Raw genomic sequence first — 16,462 nt, 5'->3', positions numbered from 1 at the left:
CATTGAAATTGTGCCTGTGACCCTTCTTTCTCTTTCGGTCAGTCTTGCTGGCAGGAGTACCTCACCGCTCGTATCGAACAGAATCTGGTTATGAACTGCGACTGTCCCATTACGGACTGTCGAGCGCAACCCACCTCCAAATTCTTTCAAAATATTCTCACTGATAAGGACACCATTGCCAAAGTATGTACACCGGCCCACACCAACATTATTGAATAGAGAATTGTTGTGCATCCTTATGTATTGTGTGCTTTCTCTTCCAGTATGAAAATGCTCTTCTGCGAGGTTTTGTGGAGTGCTGCTCTAACCTGACGTGGTGCACCAATCCACAGGGCTGTGATCAGATCCTGTGTAAAGAGAACATTGGCAGCATGGGGACCTGCTCCAAGTGCTGCTGGTCCTCCTGTTTCAGTTGTAACTTCCCAGAGGTGACTCATCGAATAAAAAATAACAATCTTCCATGAATGTGGGAAGAAATAAAGCAACATAAAAAGCAATTTATCGTTTTTTATGACTTGTTTTTCAAGAAGATAAACATCACGCGATGGAGTATCTTTGCGCATCCGGACATGTTTAACCACACATTTCAGCTTGTGCAGAGGACACAATTGAGGCGAATTTTGCATAACCACATCGCCCAATTCACATCATTTGTGTCGCCCACCGTGTATTTGCTTCTTTGTGTCTTTAAATTGACTTGTTTGTAATTTACTTCTGCATATAATTACATTCGTATTTGGTGTGAACACACCGTTAGTCATGCATTTATGTTGTTTCGTAATAAACAAATGAATATGTTGAGACAAAAATTTGGCTACAAAAATAATTTCAAATATTTACCCATAAACCTTTGTTGCTTTTGAATATTCATTTTCTAAAAGGATACTTTTTGCGAAGGCAAAATATTAATTTATTTATTATAAAATCATTGTTCATAATTTATGCTAAATTTCAATAGATTTTTTTTTTATTTTAATAATTATTTTTTACTTGATTTAAATGTTTAAAATGGTTTAAAGCAAGGTTATTTTAATTAATTAAAACTTTGACACCATTTCTGTTCTTCAAATCAAATATTGGCCTACAAATCATTGTAAAGCTTAAACTAAATGAAAAATGTAAATGTTGCCGCAGAAATAATCTGAAATAAATTTAAGGCACTAAAATTATATAAAAAAACAAATAGCAACAAATAATCAAGTAAATTATAAAATGACTAAAGCATATAACAAAATTGGATTTTTACAAAAATCTAAATAAAATTAAAAAGCTAAAAATAAAATCTAATTTAAAATATTAATAAAAAAGCTATAATAACTCTTGTTTAAACATTGTATTGCTGAATTTTTTTAATCATGTATTTTTTTATTGCATTTCATTTTGTGTTGTATTTGCCTTTCTTTAAATAGTTCTGTAGTCTATGTGTTGTCATGTCTCTGTATTATGAACATATGATGTATCCATCAGGCACATTACCCAGCCAGCTGCAGTCACATGTCTCAGTGGATGGATGATGGAGGTTATTATGAGGGAATGAGTATGGAAGCACAGAGTAAACATCTGGCCAAACTGATATCCAAACGCTGTCCGAGCTGCCAAGCACAGATTGAGAAAAATGAGGGATGCCTACAGTGAGTATACACACAAAATATACAGTACCACTCAGTTACTCATTTCCACACAAAGATAAACTGCCCATTCAAAAAGTCACACATTCGAATATTTCGTCTGACCGCCTTTAGCTTTGATGACGGCACACATTCGCCTTGGCATCGTTTCGATAAGCTTCTGCAATGTGTCAATTTTTTTCCGTCCAGAGTTGCAATCATTTTTAGCAAGATCCTGTATTGATGATAGGAGAGTCAGACCGCTCTGCAAAGTCTTCTCCTGCACATACCAAAGATTCTCAATGGGTTTAAGGTGTGGACTCTGTGGTGGCCAATCCATGTGTGAAAACGATGTCTCATGCTCCCTGAACCACTCTTTCACAATTTGAGCCCCATGAATCCTGGTATTGTCATCTTTGAATATGCCCGTGCCATCAAGGAAGAAAAAAACTCATTGATGGAATAACCTTGTCATTCAGTATATTCAGGTAGTCATATTCAGACCTCATTCTTTGGCGCACATAACGTTGCTGAACCCATAGACCTCCAATCCAACCTCTTACCTATTTGCTAAATCCAGGTGGTGACTTTTTTTTTTGGACGGGCACTGTATCTAATTTACTCATGTTGTTGAAGAATCATACACGAAATCCTTTTACCCTCTAGTATGACATGTGCAAAGTGTAACCATGGATTTTGCTGGAGATGTCTGAAGCCATGGAAGCCAACACACAAAGATTACTACAACTGCTCGGCCATGGTAAATATCCTTACATATTGAGACATGTTGCTTTTACAGGAATGGTCTTATTTCAATACAATCACATTTAAGTTGAAATAAATTAAAATACAGTAAAAGTAAAAAAGTTAAATCACTTTTTAAATGCTTTTTTTTCTCAATGAACTCATTTCAAATCATATTTTTATTTTCACCTTATAGACAATGCATAAGAAAGACATATTCACCTTTACTTACATAACTAATACAATGATAATATATTTAAAAATATTTAAACTCTAATAATGTCCGAAAAAATTAACAATTTTAAAGCATTTCTGTTTTATAGCTCTCCTACATGCATGTGAATTGTAAAACTTAACACATAAATTCAGTTACCAAATAAAACCACATTTGGAAAATGTGTAAATATACACGCATGTGCGAACTTTCAACCTCACAGAACTGTGTTCATATATGATGACAGGTCAGCAAAGCTGCAAGGCAGGAGAAGAAGTTTCAAGATTACAATGAGAGATGTACCTTTCATAACCAAGCCAAGGTTTGTTGGATACATTAATCATTAGTTTATTCTTCAGTAATAATATTATTTTTTAAATGTTTTTCTACAGGACTTTGCAATCAATCTAGAGAACAAGGTGTTTTCTATCAATGAAGCTTTACAGATGAAGTCATTGACGTTTGTGATCGATGCTTGTAAGATTCTTGCTCAAGCTCGTAAGGTGCGTTCCTTTAGTTAAATTATTTAGTTCACATTGTGCTTTATGTTTTTGCAGTATATCCAGTCATTGTCCTCACCTTTGGATTTATGTTGTTATGTAGGTTCTGGCCTACTCGTGTGTGTACAGCTATTACAACCAGGATACTGAGAAGATGGATGTGATGGAGCAACAGACAGAAGCTCTGGACCTTCATACTAATGCTCTGCAGATCCTACTCGGTTTGTATTAGAAACCACAGCCTGTTCTGTGTTCTACCAATGTGCCTGTATTGTTTTTGAGTAATGATGGGGCCGTTGACTTGTCACCAACCAACCCTGTGAGGAATCACAACACTGGATTGTTCAAACAAACAAGGGATTAAATATTTTAAAAGATAGTATTACAAAAACTACTAATTGAGCATTGCAAATTGTTATTTATATAAAAATGTGTTGGTACAACAAAACGATTGACTATAAAATACAGTTTGGGGGAGAGTTTATTTGCATAACATAATTGCAAGTATTAACTCACATAGAGTGTATGCAGACATGTCATTAAATATTAAACAATATTTTTAAGAATAAATCAAGTTGACTTATATAGAAACATCGTTCAAATTATCTTCAAAGTTTATTGATTATTTTTAAAACAATATTGAAAAAATGCAGTAAATGGGATTTTTACCTTTTAAACACAATTTGCCGTTTTACAGTCAAGTTTTTGTTTACTTGTAAAATGATGATCAACATTGTCATTTTGTTTTCTTCAGAGGAGACACTGTTGCAGTGCACTGATCTCGCCTCCTGTGTGCGACTCCTAAAGCCAGAGCATCTTAACACCGGTTTGGAGCTTATTCGCCGCATTCAGGAGCGTCTTGTGGCCATCCTTCAACACTCCACTCAAGTAAACTCACTCTTTAATATCACGGACAACGATATTAAATGATGAACGCTGACGTTATCATCTATTTTGGAGATTTTGTCCAAAGCATTTGTAAATAATATCAAGACGTTTTTTTATCACCTTTAGCTAGCTCCGCCTACAGTGAAATCCCATTGGTTATAATCCCACTCCACATAGTTGTATATTAAACATTAGATAGTGTTACCACCTTTTCTGTTTACATAATCATATGTACAATTTCAGAGTGTTCAACAAAAATAAATGTTTGTGGTGTACTGGGGAGTTGATTGAATCATGAAGAATGACTTCTAAGCAATACATCCGCTCATCTAAAAGAAATCCTCTTTATTGACAGGACTTCCGTGTCGGTTATCAGTCCAAGACTGGTCCAGACCAGGAGACGGCTCAAGCCTCTAATCTGGCAAACCAGACAGATACCAACAAAGAGTGAGCCACCATATACACAGAGACACACGACTGATACTTGCTCATACTGGAGGGAGAATTAATTTCTTTTTTTATTTCAGGTCCAAATCAGACGGAGGCTCCGAGTCTGGAGACTCTGACAACAACAATAATGCCGGCGAGGAAGCGGAGGAGGATGACGAGTACGATGATGAATACGTTCCGGAATGGCATGAGGATTACGATGAGGAAGATATAGATGATGACGACTTCTTTTCTGATGATGATGAATCCGAAAACCTCGAGAGGGACTTTGGCCCTTTTGAGTAATACGTAGCGATAATTGCATACAGAATGCCTACAGATATAAAAGTAGACAATACAAGAGCCACACCTTTATAAGAATGAAAAACGGTCTGTTACAGGAAGTTCAACAATTTGAATGTAACATACTCTTTGCTTTGCACTTAGCTCTTACTTCAAGCCCCTGCCTAAATTTGGTTTTGCACCAAGTGATAGTCATGTTTATTTAGGTATATACCACAAACAGTTTATCTTTAAGAATGGTAATTTTGTTCATGTCTGACGAAAGGCGCTTAACTAAGTTCAATGAAGGATCTTAAAAATTTTGACGTTATATTGTAGAGGTGAGAATATTTTTTCAAACTGTTCATAGTTTTGGTATTAACAGGTTTTTTTGGGTTGAGAATTTGAAAAGGAGTGTGTAAACATTCAGAAAAAAAATTGTTTTAATCTGATCAAAGACATTGTGATTGTTTAATTTAAAAGAAAATACCAAAATTACTGCTGGCCTTTAACCCATTTTAAATTCCTTTAAATGCCTTCATGTACAGCATACATCTCAGTTTAATTTCAACAAATACAAGCATTGAAATGAGAAATGTTTGCAAAATTCGAGAAATTAGATAAAGGTCTGTGTTTAGGGACTACAGGATTTCTCAGACAGTGGTCTGTGACGGTGTTCATTCACCAGAACATACAAATTCAAAGGTTTCAGTTTAGCCTGCCTCTTTAAGATGTAATGGCAATAAATATATAAAAGTATTGTAGCTAAGCAAAACACCTTAAGCTCTGTTCATTATTGTCATCAATTTTCACTTGTTAAAATGTTCACCTGTATAGATGGGGAGATATAAATTATCTTCCCAAATCCAGTTTTGAATTGAGATAGACCTATATATTCATATACAGTCCATCTTCTGAAATGTTTTCTTGGTTCAACTGAAGGAAGTTACTTAACTTCAGCTCACAAAATAAATGCTTTTCTTCAGTTGGAGTGGTCCTGTGATGTTACAAAACCTGAATGCACAACCCCGCCCCAAGATCCAGCTTATTGGTTCATTCTGTGAAGCACATGGCTGATTTATTCACATTTATATACTGTACATAAACACACTCATTTACATCATTTTAAAGGTGAAAAATAACACTTAAGTAACCTTATAACCTCTACGTGGAATCATAACATTCATAGTCATGTTGATCTATAAGTGACACGATCAGCTTTTATTGAGACAAAGTATTTCTCCAAGATGCTCACAACATCATCTTCTTTGTAGTCCTGCACCTGGAAGAGTGAATCTGATGATGCTCCGCTTATCATGGCAGACAAGACTAAAAGACGATTTATGTTAGAATTTAGCAGAGTATTCTGTAAAGCTATTTTAGCCTGTATAATAAAGTATATTAAGATCTATAAATCGCATTAAATCTGCAACAAACAGGTCTTTGAGAAGTTCTTCATACCTTTGCCAGAAGAAGGTCTAAAGAGGCAGAGAACCCTCTTTTTCATGGCCATAGCGTGGCCAAGTTCATAACCCACTCCTAAAGATGGTTGAGTCACCTCAGCCACTATCACTGATAAAGAAAAAAACCTATCAAAATTTTGTTTTGTTTGTTTAAATGTCATTTGACTTGATGATATAATCTCTCACCATCAGACATCATAAGCCACTTCATATCCCGATCATGAATGGCTTTGTCTCCATTTAGCACCGCGTCCTCACCTGAAGCAGAAGTACAAGTTTACATCTGCAGTCTTACAAAATGGTCACGTCCGTTAGGTGGCGAAGAGAGCTTTACCTTTATCAGACAAACTATCATAGCTGACGTGCTCTGTTAAAACGTTGCCATAATTCTGTAACTGCTTGACTATTCTCTGGTAAATATTCACATCCTGTCTCCCACCACGAATACTTCCACAAAAGTATATGTTCATAGTTTGGAAAATATCCTGATCGTAATTTGAAAATAGTTTTCAGATTCGGAAATGCGTCACTTGCGTATCTTTACTTCCGACAAAGCATGAGAGTGCTATCAAAACAACCAATGCGTTTCTGTTTTCTGCTAATTTAACAAAATCAAAATACTCAGAATACGCAAAAATGTATTTTATTAGAAGTAATTGTCGAATCGCACATTTCTATTTTGCAAATAGTGTCGTCTTATTTCTGACAAAATGTAAGAGTAACGTTACATAACAAATACAAACTGTCAAATTTCTGCTAGTAAGGTCAGAAAAAATTGATTTATAAATCGAAGTACTATTAATAAATTAACAAAGTCAAAGAGAGAAACTTTAGTTGTATTACTTTTATTTTATAATTTGAATGTTGTTTTGTCTGGGATATGTAATCACATTTTGAAATGATTGCAAAAAATAAATCAGATTAATGTTCACTTAACGTGAATCCCCTAGAAATGTGTGTATTTTAATTAAATCAAGAGAAGCCTTAGTTTAGTTTTGTAAATCTTGTGAAATAATTTTATATATCCATCGATCGTACGTTTTGTACATGTCTACTTATTTGTGAAAATAATTTTTTAGAAAAGTATATTAAGAAGGAGTGTAACTTCACACCGCTTTGGTGATTCAGATTAAATTAATCTAAAGTATTTCCCACGGCGGCAAAAGGAATCAAAGAAAAACCTTACATTAGTATTTATACAGACGTCGTCATGTTTTGTCTGCATTGTTAAAATAATTTCATTAAAAGTTTTAAAAGTTCTAGTAATCATCTCAGGCATATATGGTAGTCATTAATTAATTATTTTAACTGATGAAATCTAAAATGCTGGTGTTGTCTAGTTTATTCACAGTTTTTTTATTTGCTAAAATCGGAGGCTTGCCTTTAAGAGGCGTTGCCTGTTGTGTCACGCTGAAATGCACTCTTATTTTGAAACAAGCGTCACGTCCGCTGGCCATTCCATCCTTTCTTCGCTTGAGGTCTCGTTGAAGTGAGTCTGGTCAGTGGACTGTTGTTTATTTTTAACGTAAATTTTACGGAAAGTCAATAGTCTACACGTCAGTTAGAATGTAGTAAAATACTTAATCCAATCCGACTTTAAGCACCTTCGGGACTCATGAAAGTGAACGATAACTGAACAGCTACATGTTCAAAGTAACGTGGTTGTGAAAACGGGCTCATTGGCCACCGAGAAACGTGTGGCAGGACGTCACTGATCCGTAAGCACCGACTTGTGGAAAATGGGCAAAAACAAACGCGGGAGGGGAAGAGGTCAACCCCGGCAGGGGATGCGTCCTCCTGGACCCCATCCGTGTGAAGAGTGCTGGTCCAGGCCTCCTCCTCCCGGCGGGTTTCACGGACCCGCTTCAGTCCGCCCTATGGGTCCACATGGGCAAAGGTTTCCCGTGCCTCCAAACGACTTCGGACCGAAACCCAGAATGATGATGAACAACATGGGATGCGATAGACGTTTTATGGACGATGAACCGTTTCACGGGATGAATTTCCAAGACAGACCCGGATTCTTCCCATTTGAAAACCGCGGTGACCCTCGTTTTCCTCATCACCCGGGGTTTGACGAAAGACCGCCACCGCAACGCTTTCACTCATCAGATTGCGGACCGCGGTATTATCATCCGGATTTTGACGATCTACCTCCAGACTTTTATTCCACACCATCGAACTCATACCCTTCTGACCCTTCTGGGTTTAAAGACAGACCGGGTTTATCTATGGTGAACCCCGAATATGAACCAATGGAGTGTTACCGTCCAAGAGACCCAAATTATACACCGCCGATGGATGCACATGTAAGTTAGACAGCTATTAAAACAAGTATATGTTTCAATCAGGTTGTTGTGTGTGATTGCAGTGTTGTTACTGTGACCACATAACAATAGATATCGTGACTTTTATTAGGGCTGTACCAGAATATTCGACTTTTCGAATATTCTTTCGGCGGGTTGGCGTTCGATTTTCAATTTTGAGATTCGAATATTCTTTTTTCCTAACACCCCTCGAAGTGTTTCGCATTCGGGCTTGAATATGAATCGCCCATAAGTGAACGTGATGATTTAGTGAATCTGAAGGAGAAGACAACAATGCCGAAGACCTCAGGTGTGTGGGAACACTTTTTAAATCCAGTGAGGACAAGACAAAGGCAGTGAGCCAAATATGCGATTTGAAACTGGCCTAGCACAACAGCACGTCAAGTTTAAAAAAGAAAATGAGTTCTATAAGTAGTACGGCTATAAAAATGCTAGTTTGTTTTTTATTATGTCTTCAACTTTATGTGCGTGTTGTGCAGATCTTCTTATGTTATCAAAACAACACGAGAGCAATTAATTAAAGATGCTTTGCGCTGTTCGGTCTGTGCAGCGCTGCATGATAAAAAAACAAAATATTTGGAGCAGTTTGGGACCAGGTAAGGAGGACAGGTTGCATGTCACTATGTTGCGCGTATCCAAAGTTTTTTTCTTACGGTGACAGAATGATGAATTTAAACAGTCTCGTACCCGCCATGCAGTTGGCAATCAAACTGCGTTCTGTTCCTGAGAAACAAATAATAAATACTAAAAACATTTTTCTAAACTAATATATGGAAACAAAATAAACTGTTTCCATGTTATGCATTTAAATCCGCACTCCAGCGCAGTTGGCAATCAAACTATGCTAGCACTTTAACACACACAAAAATATCGATTTTTTTTCTAGATTAACTTGATACAGAAACTAAACGAAATATAAATTGTCATTAAAAACAAAACGGAACTATTTTAATGTGAGGCGGGCCGCTTTCGTCTCGCGCTATTATGTTTATTAAAAGTGTATTAATTCTGAACGTGTCGGGTGTCCATATTGCGACACTCCACTTCATTGGGTCCGCAGCAACACTGAGGTTCCTGCCTTTATTAGAGAGACGAATATGTTCAGCCCCCTCCCTCCGAAGCTTCGTATATTCGATGTTGATTACTACCGAAAATTCGAAGCTAAAATGGTATTCGGTACAGCCCTACTTTTTATGCATACATTAGTTGTTTACATAGCCTGTTATTTATGTAGATGTATGCATATATCATGCCTCACAGGACCCCGGTGTTATACATTTAACATATAGTAACTTGCGTATTGATCTAACTCTTAGATAAATACTTTTATATATGCTTTAAGCAAAGAGTGTAATCAGATTTAACAAATTAAATGTATTGTTATAAATCAAATCATATAAACTGCATACACATATACAAAAAATGAACTTTAAAAAAACACACATTGACGGACAGCATATTTATATTTACATTTAAGCACTGAGCTACAGGAAAGCATATGGTTTTGTTATGCTTCCATGTGCCAATCGTCCATGTGACAATTTTTCTTTGGAAAATAATACTCCAGAAATAACAAAAATGCATCATAGTTTACCACAAGTGGCTTATCCAAAGATTTTGGCCAATACTTATGTGTTAACCTCATGATGTTTTGTATTTTTGTCTATGACACTGTCCACCATCCCTCTACATGTAATGAACAAATAGTGATATTAAAGGAATACTTTACCCCAAAATTAAAATTCTGTCATCATTTACTCGCCTTCAAATTGTTCCAAATCTGTAAAAAATGTCTTCGTTCTGATGAACACAGAGAAAGATATTTGGAAGAATGTTTATAAACAGACAGATTTTGCCCCCGATTGACTACCATAGTAGGAAAAATGACAATGGTAGTCAAAAGTACCCCAGAACTGTTTGCTGTCCTAAATTCTTCCAAATGTCATCTTTTGTGTTCAACAGAACCAAAAAATTATATATAATTTTTAACCAATTTTGAGTCAATGGGGGAATGTAGAGGGAATCTAAAGGGGGAATCTGTCTGGTTATAAGCATTCTTCCAAATATCATTCTCTGTGCTCATCAGAACGAAGACATTTATACAGATTTGGAACAGCTCGCATGTAAATATATGATGACAGATTTTTCATTTTTAGGTGAACTATCACTTTAACATCAGTTAAACAAGAAGTAACATGAAACACCCTAAACTAAACCCTAAAAATGTTGTTTAATAAAGAGTTCTAGTCAGGTAAATCTATTTCAGGTTTTACTGTATGCTTAAAGCTTTTATTAGTTAACCAAATAACAAAGTTTTCATTGTCTATGTAATGGAAATGTACAGATTTTTTTGTGCTCCTTATCGTGAGTGTCATTTTTGTCCAAAAAGGTTTCAAATGGTTATTTTTTCATTAAGTAAATGTTGAAAAAGCTGTCCAGCTCCTAATGTATAATAACGTGATATGACTTGTGTATTCATGCAGAAATAAGCATAGTTTTTGTTTATTCATAATATAGGGCAACCCTGCATTTAGAGAGAGAGGAGGGTTTGCTGGATCACCACAAGATTTCCAAGGCCCAGGTTCAGTACCACCACAACCCCAGACATTTAAGGCCCCTGTTAGTATGCCTATTCATTCATTAATATTTATTAACCAAACGACTGAAATGTTATCAGGGTTTTAGATTTACAATACAATGACTGGTGTGGTTTTGTTTCAGGGCATCCTGCCCCCCAGAAAACCTTGTCCACCACAACCGCAGAAGAAAAAAGAACCGGCAAAACCTGAAGAGATTAAAACCGAGCCTTCTAAGACAGTGGCATCCAAGATGTCAACATTCCAGAATATCATAGCAACGTAAATTCATACTGCATGTTCTGAAGAGATCATTTCTTTGTTGTGTTTCAATTGTTTGTGGTTTGGGAAAAATGACACACCATTCACTCAAATAAAAAGGACTGTGAAGTAGAGGTGAAGTAATCTGCAAACAATTTTTTTTTCAGTCCACCTCGTGGACGCTCATTGGGAGTCATTACATTTGTTGGTGTAAGTATTATTGCTTTCAGTGTTTTATTTAAGATATAGGAAGCCTTGTTATATTGTCAATATGAAGGAATGTGTTCTTAAATAACCTTTTTTCTAAAGTTATTTTTCATTAAATGTCTTTTTTGAATAACAGTGCTATAACTATTCATTTTGGTAATATCATGCTGTACAATTTGTTTTATGTTTCCACAGAATAGTTGTGGTTTCATCGAACGTGACGATCTGAGGAAATTTTCTTTCGCTTTCAATGCCTTTTACGGAATCCAAGCTCATCTGGTGCCTGGGGTTAAAGTGCATTTTACCGTAGTAAAGACTATGGTAAGTGTTTGTATATTTGATGTGCACAAATCCCAGAAATCTGTTAATGAAGTATTGCTTATTGATTTGTGTCCGTACTATAACTGTTTCTGGTTATCTCAGGGAAAAGAAGTGGCGACTGATGTGAAAGTGGCCCCAGGAGGAACGGAGGACATTGAGAGTACCTTGTATGAAGGTGTTGTTATTGGAACACTTACTGATGTAAGTCATATAACTAGTTTCTTGTTCAATGACTACAGCAGTGCTCTTGTGCTATTTTGCTCTGTGAAGTAAATCTGTCTCTAAATCCATTTGTGTATTAAATCATGTGCGTAAGTGTCTTTGTGAAAGACAAATCACACGCGCATGAAATTCCTCCATACTACCCTGCTAAATGATTTAAAGGGGCTTTTAGAGTATATTTTCATAGAGTATGTACTAGTTTACTTTAGGGTAAAGGGCTTTTTAATGTTTTAATATGACACAAGAAAACTCTCCCCTTCGAGCAAAATTATGCAGCTACCAATAGAAGATGTCTCAACAAAGTGAAAGTCTGTTTACACATTTATAAAAAAAACTGATATTAGCCCCATTTGTGAAGTATAATTGTGATCCTGGACCACAAAACCAGTCATAAGTTGCACGGGTATGTATGCAATAGTATGTTGCAATAGCCTACAAGACATTGTATGTGTCAAAGTGATTGATTTTTCTTTTATGCCAAAATCATTAGGATATTATTATCAAGTTTAAAATACTTATTTTTTTGTGAGTGGATGCCTCAAAGTCGTGAAAAAAAATAACCAGAATCACACCTACAAACACAGGGAGTTTACAGGGAGGGATTATGACTTTGATGCGCCCTTGGCACAGACGTTTCAAAGGCACCCTGGCATCACATGTTTTAAGAGAACAGTGTTGCCCATGTGCCTAATTACAGAGGACTTGGGAGCGATTCGCACAGAACCCACCAAAAATGCACGACACTGCGCTCTGGAATGGTTTAAAAAAAGCGAACCGCAAACCGCGAGGGTCTTGTGGCACTCTTTTGATAACAGAAATTGCCATATGTACAGGACGAAGTACACAACTTCCTTACTTGAGTGAAAGTACAGAAACTACTGGACAAATATTACTCCACTATAAGCAAAAAGTTGATTGAACAGATTCTTACTTGAGTTAAAGTACAGAAGTACATGGTTTTTAAAGTACTCAAGTATTAAAAGTAAATTTCCTTTATGTCAGTTGTAAATTGTTTTATTGTCATATACCTTATGCCTCTAAAGCAACCTATTGAATACACGGAGTAGCTCACAGTATCAGTTGTATTAAAGGAGTAGTTCACTTCAAAATTTGCCCCTATTGACTTTCCATAGTAATTTTTATTCCTACTATGGAAAGTCAATGGGGGCAAATTTTGCACTGAGCAACTCCTTTAAGAGCTTTATATGTTTAGCACATATATGTTTAGTTTAGATATAATCCTGTATGATCATTTAGCCTAATTATGCTCATAAGCCCCCTAGGCCTATATGTATTTATGAGCAGTGTTTGTACTTTACCAGTTTTAGCAGCAATTTACCAGTTAGTTGTAAGGTTTTTGTAAATAGTGAAGTGTAGAAACCATGTATTTGTTAGATTTATTACCACTTGTATAACCATAATTTTACTACAAACATAAACTATATCTAGTATAATGAAACTATGGTATTTTTAGTTTCTGCGGTTTAACTAAAGATTATTAATTGGAGTATGGTTCCTATATAAAGAAAATGGTAAATTTGTGGTTCATTTGTTTTGACTGCAAATACTAAACAATGAATTTTTTAATTAGAATGAGATTTTTAAATGAAATTCCTCTGTTGTGTGTTTTGCGTTTTATTCCAATAGTATTTATCTTCCCACCAATAGAATCCATCACATACAAGTAGACAAACAGTATCCATATTATAACCATTAGAACAATTACATTTTCTGTTGTATTTTGGGCAGGTTTCTATTGTTTTATTTCAACAGGAATACTTCAACTATAGTTACTTCAGTAAAAACATAATTCATTTCCCAAAGCAGCAGATCAGAAGTTAACACGCACACGTAGCTCAAGGTGTATGTATTGCTGATTTTTCATTATGCCAATCATTTTCAATTTCATGACAAAGTTTCTACTATCTTTGACTGATCGTAACCCACATATGATTACACCACACTTTAACATGGGCCTTTTTTTTGTCTTTTATAGTTATTTTTGCCTTTTTAAAGCGCTATCAACAGTGTCGCAGCGCCTACGTTTACATTAGTTTAGAGGGGAAGATCCCAGAGTTGCCAGATTTGCGTAAAAAAATCTGCCAAAAGGCCATTCAAAGCTTGCTGGAAAACTGCGAAATACTTGGTAACAGTAAAAGGGCCTGGCAGATCGCAAGCCAGATAAATTGCACACACAGGAAAACCCGCTGTATAGAAATTATTCTACTTTTGGACATTTTATAAATGTAGTGGAGTAAAAAGTATGCTATTTGTCTTTCAAATGTAGTGAAGTTTAAGTACAAGTATTTATACTAAGTAAAAATGATACTCCAGTAAAGTACAGATACTCAAAAAGTGTACATAAGAACAGTACTCAACTTAATTTACTCCGTTACTGTCCACCTCTGGTATCTACATCAGCGTTTCATAGCCCAGTCCTACGTGGGACCCCTGACAGAATGTTTTAGATCTCTACCAATATGAAACAACTGATTTAACTCATCAGCTTCCCTCGGAACGTTATTCCGAGTTTTAAATGGTTGTATCTCGGCCATATAATGTCCTATCCTTGCAAACTGTACAGGAAATCTTATTTATTCAGCTTTAAGATTATGTATAAATCGAAATTTTGAAAAATTGACCCCAATGACTGGTTTTGTGGTCTGGGGTCACAATTGTAGTTGTCTCTCAATAAATCCCTGAACATCTATTTGAAATGCTCACCTAGAGTTTCTTGCTTTTAAATCAATTTCCTGTTTAGTTGAGACATTTTCATATTTCTGTTTGTAATTATTCAGGACAACACAAAGGAGCCTTATCCAGGCCGCGTCCGAGCTATTATCTCTGTGGATCCCATTAAACTGGCTTTTGGGAAGACAGACACCAGTGTGACTCTTCTGATGTATGATCGTGTGGAGTTTCACCTGATGTCTAATGTTCTTACTAAGGAACAAAGAGCCACACACATCAAACCAAAATTTCCAGACACTTTTGAGCTCACTAAGGAAATCAGGGAGAAGGTAAGTGTCCCCTCATGACACAGAGGTTTGTTTGTTTAGTGTTAGACAACCACGTTACCATTTGATGACCATTTGCATCATCCAAAACTATTTCACTGTTACATCATCCTAAGTAGGGTTGGGAATCGAAATTTGATTCCAATTCTGGAATCGGATCCATAAGAAAGCCTCGCGGTAAATTGTGGCTGCATTTTGCGAAATCACAAAAAGACAATGCTAAGTGTAATTATTGTGACGAACTATTATGTTGCAAGACGGGTGTCACCAGCATTTTAGCCAGGTATGCACATAAGTGGTGTGCAGGTGCGTATGTGCGACCAAAATTAAAAAAGCTCTCTGTAAATAAGTTTAGACAGCTAATTTGCGTACTGACATAGGTGAAATCTTTTGATGCACAATTACTGCTTTAGATCGACTAAATGTAATACTGGATAAGATTTCCGTTTGAACGGAATGCTGCTAAAACTACAGATATCTCGATTGTTCCCACTGTTAAATGGGACCTGGGTGTAAATGATGAAAAATGGAGTAGTGCTAGCTCTGCCCTTTGTTGGTTCTGCTTTCGTTACTAGAGAAGCACGCAGCCTCTGTGAATGTCTGGATCTGCGCTGCACATCTACTAAAACACCACTCCTCTTATGTTGTGTTCAGACCAAACGCGAATGTGTAAAATTGTGTAAAGATTTTGACAATTTACCAGATTGTCTGACGTTCTCACTCACTTTCTTCCAAGCAAAATCCTTTTTATTTCTGTTTTGATAAAAGTAAGAGGTATCATACAGCTCTATGTATCCACATACAGCAACTATGATTTTGTCCTCCATTGTTGTTTGGGATTTCTGCCTCCGCTCGCAACATCATAATAACCTCAATACTAGAGCAAGCTCCTGATTGGTTAACAAAGCCAAAGTTCATATTTTTCAATTGGCGCGAACGCTCGATTCGCGCAAATCGCGCCACAAGTAGGTCAATAGCGTCTTTGCATAGACTTAACATGTAAATCAAGTATATGCTATACTTTCTCTATGCTATACTTGATCCTAGCTCTGCACCGCAAGTCTACATGTACGCATGCAGGGTATTAAGGCTGTCGATTTATTTTGTGTGTTTATTTTAAACTGGTAGGGCTATGTGACAGGGTATTTTGCATTTAAATATTATCCTACCTGTTTATTTTGTCGATGTGGTTTAGATTATATTAAATTTTGCCCTGCGGTAGGGAAATCTGACAGGGTAGGACAATTCGACAGACAATGCTACACATGAGACCCCCCCTTCTCCCTTGCTTCGAAATGAAGGCTCACACAGGACACCTTTTTGAGGTCATTATATGCTTCTTATTAATTTTTATTTTTTCCGTATAGATACGGATTTTCGTATTTTTTTAACTTTGCGTGGAAA

General features: G+C 36.2%; 3 protein-coding genes across 7 annotated transcripts in view; 2 read left to right on the top strand and 1 right to left on the bottom strand.

The window, feature by feature from the left end:
- The window catches only part of LOC130431199 (cullin-9), a 40,337-nt gene extending 34,688 nt beyond the window's left edge, over positions 1–5,649 (top strand). For all 3 annotated transcript variants that reach the window (XM_056760069.1, XM_056760067.1, XM_056760068.1), the window contains exons 33-42: positions 43–183; positions 264–428; positions 1,468–1,631; positions 2,274–2,367; positions 2,813–2,887; positions 2,958–3,068; positions 3,169–3,286; positions 3,820–3,953; positions 4,309–4,400; positions 4,481–5,649. In XM_056760069.1, coding sequence (XP_056616047.1) covers positions 43–183; positions 264–428; positions 1,468–1,631; positions 2,274–2,367; positions 2,813–2,887; positions 2,958–3,068; positions 3,169–3,286; positions 3,820–3,953; positions 4,309–4,400; positions 4,481–4,688 — 1,302 coding nt within the window. In that variant the 3' untranslated portion in view covers positions 4,689–5,649. The remainder of the gene's footprint in view (positions 1–42; positions 184–263; positions 429–1,467; positions 1,632–2,273; positions 2,368–2,812; positions 2,888–2,957; positions 3,069–3,168; positions 3,287–3,819; positions 3,954–4,308; positions 4,401–4,480) is intronic.
- A 67-nt stretch (positions 5,650–5,716) lies between these two features.
- On the bottom strand, positions 5,717–6,757 carry dnph1 (2'-deoxynucleoside 5'-phosphate N-hydrolase 1). Its single transcript, XM_056760076.1, has 4 exons — positions 6,462–6,757; positions 6,314–6,385; positions 6,126–6,236; positions 5,717–5,993 (listed from the first exon to the last, which is right to left on the bottom strand). The coding sequence occupies exons 1-4, from the start codon at positions 6,595–6,597 to the stop codon at positions 5,854–5,856; spliced, it is 459 nt and encodes a 152-aa protein (XP_056616054.1). The 5' UTR covers positions 6,598–6,757; the 3' UTR covers positions 5,717–5,853.
- An 841-nt stretch (positions 6,758–7,598) lies between these two features.
- si:dkeyp-121d4.3 (uncharacterized) overlaps positions 7,599–16,462 on the top strand; it is a 50,344-nt gene continuing 41,480 nt past the window's right edge. For 2 of the 3 annotated variants that reach the window (XM_056760071.1, XM_056760070.1), the window contains exons 1-7: positions 7,600–8,436; positions 10,972–11,073; positions 11,176–11,312; positions 11,459–11,501; positions 11,694–11,819; positions 11,922–12,020; positions 14,840–15,061. In XM_056760071.1, coding sequence (XP_056616049.1) covers positions 7,867–8,436; positions 10,972–11,073; positions 11,176–11,312; positions 11,459–11,501; positions 11,694–11,819; positions 11,922–12,020; positions 14,840–15,061 — 1,299 coding nt within the window. In that variant the 5' untranslated portion in view covers positions 7,600–7,866. Of the gene's footprint in view, positions 8,437–10,971; positions 11,074–11,175; positions 11,313–11,458; positions 11,502–11,693; positions 11,820–11,921; positions 12,021–14,839; positions 15,062–16,462 lie in introns of all 3 variants that reach the window. The other variant, XM_056760072.1, reaches the window with a different exon arrangement.

This window comes from Triplophysa dalaica, chromosome 11 (genome assembly GCF_015846415.1).
Source record: "Triplophysa dalaica isolate WHDGS20190420 chromosome 11, ASM1584641v1, whole genome shotgun sequence".
In the NCBI taxonomy this organism is placed as follows: Eukaryota; Metazoa; Chordata; class Actinopteri; order Cypriniformes; family Nemacheilidae; genus Triplophysa; species Triplophysa dalaica.
This window is presented reverse-complemented; position numbering and strand designations above follow the sequence as displayed.

Excerpts from the sequence above, each read along its gene's own strand:
- dnph1 (XM_056760076.1), bottom strand. The coding sequence starts at position 6,597 with ATGAACATATACTTTTGTGGAAGTATTCGTGGTGGGAGACAGGATGTG. Across the intron at positions 6,237-6,313 it reads GTGGCTTATGATGTCTGATG|TGATAGTGGCTGAGGTGACT; the intron begins GTGAGAGATTAT and ends TTTCTTTATCAG. Across the intron at positions 5,994-6,125 it reads TAGACCTTCTTCTGGCAAAG|TCTTGTCTGCCATGATAAGC; the intron begins GTATGAAGAACT and ends ATCGTCTTTTAG.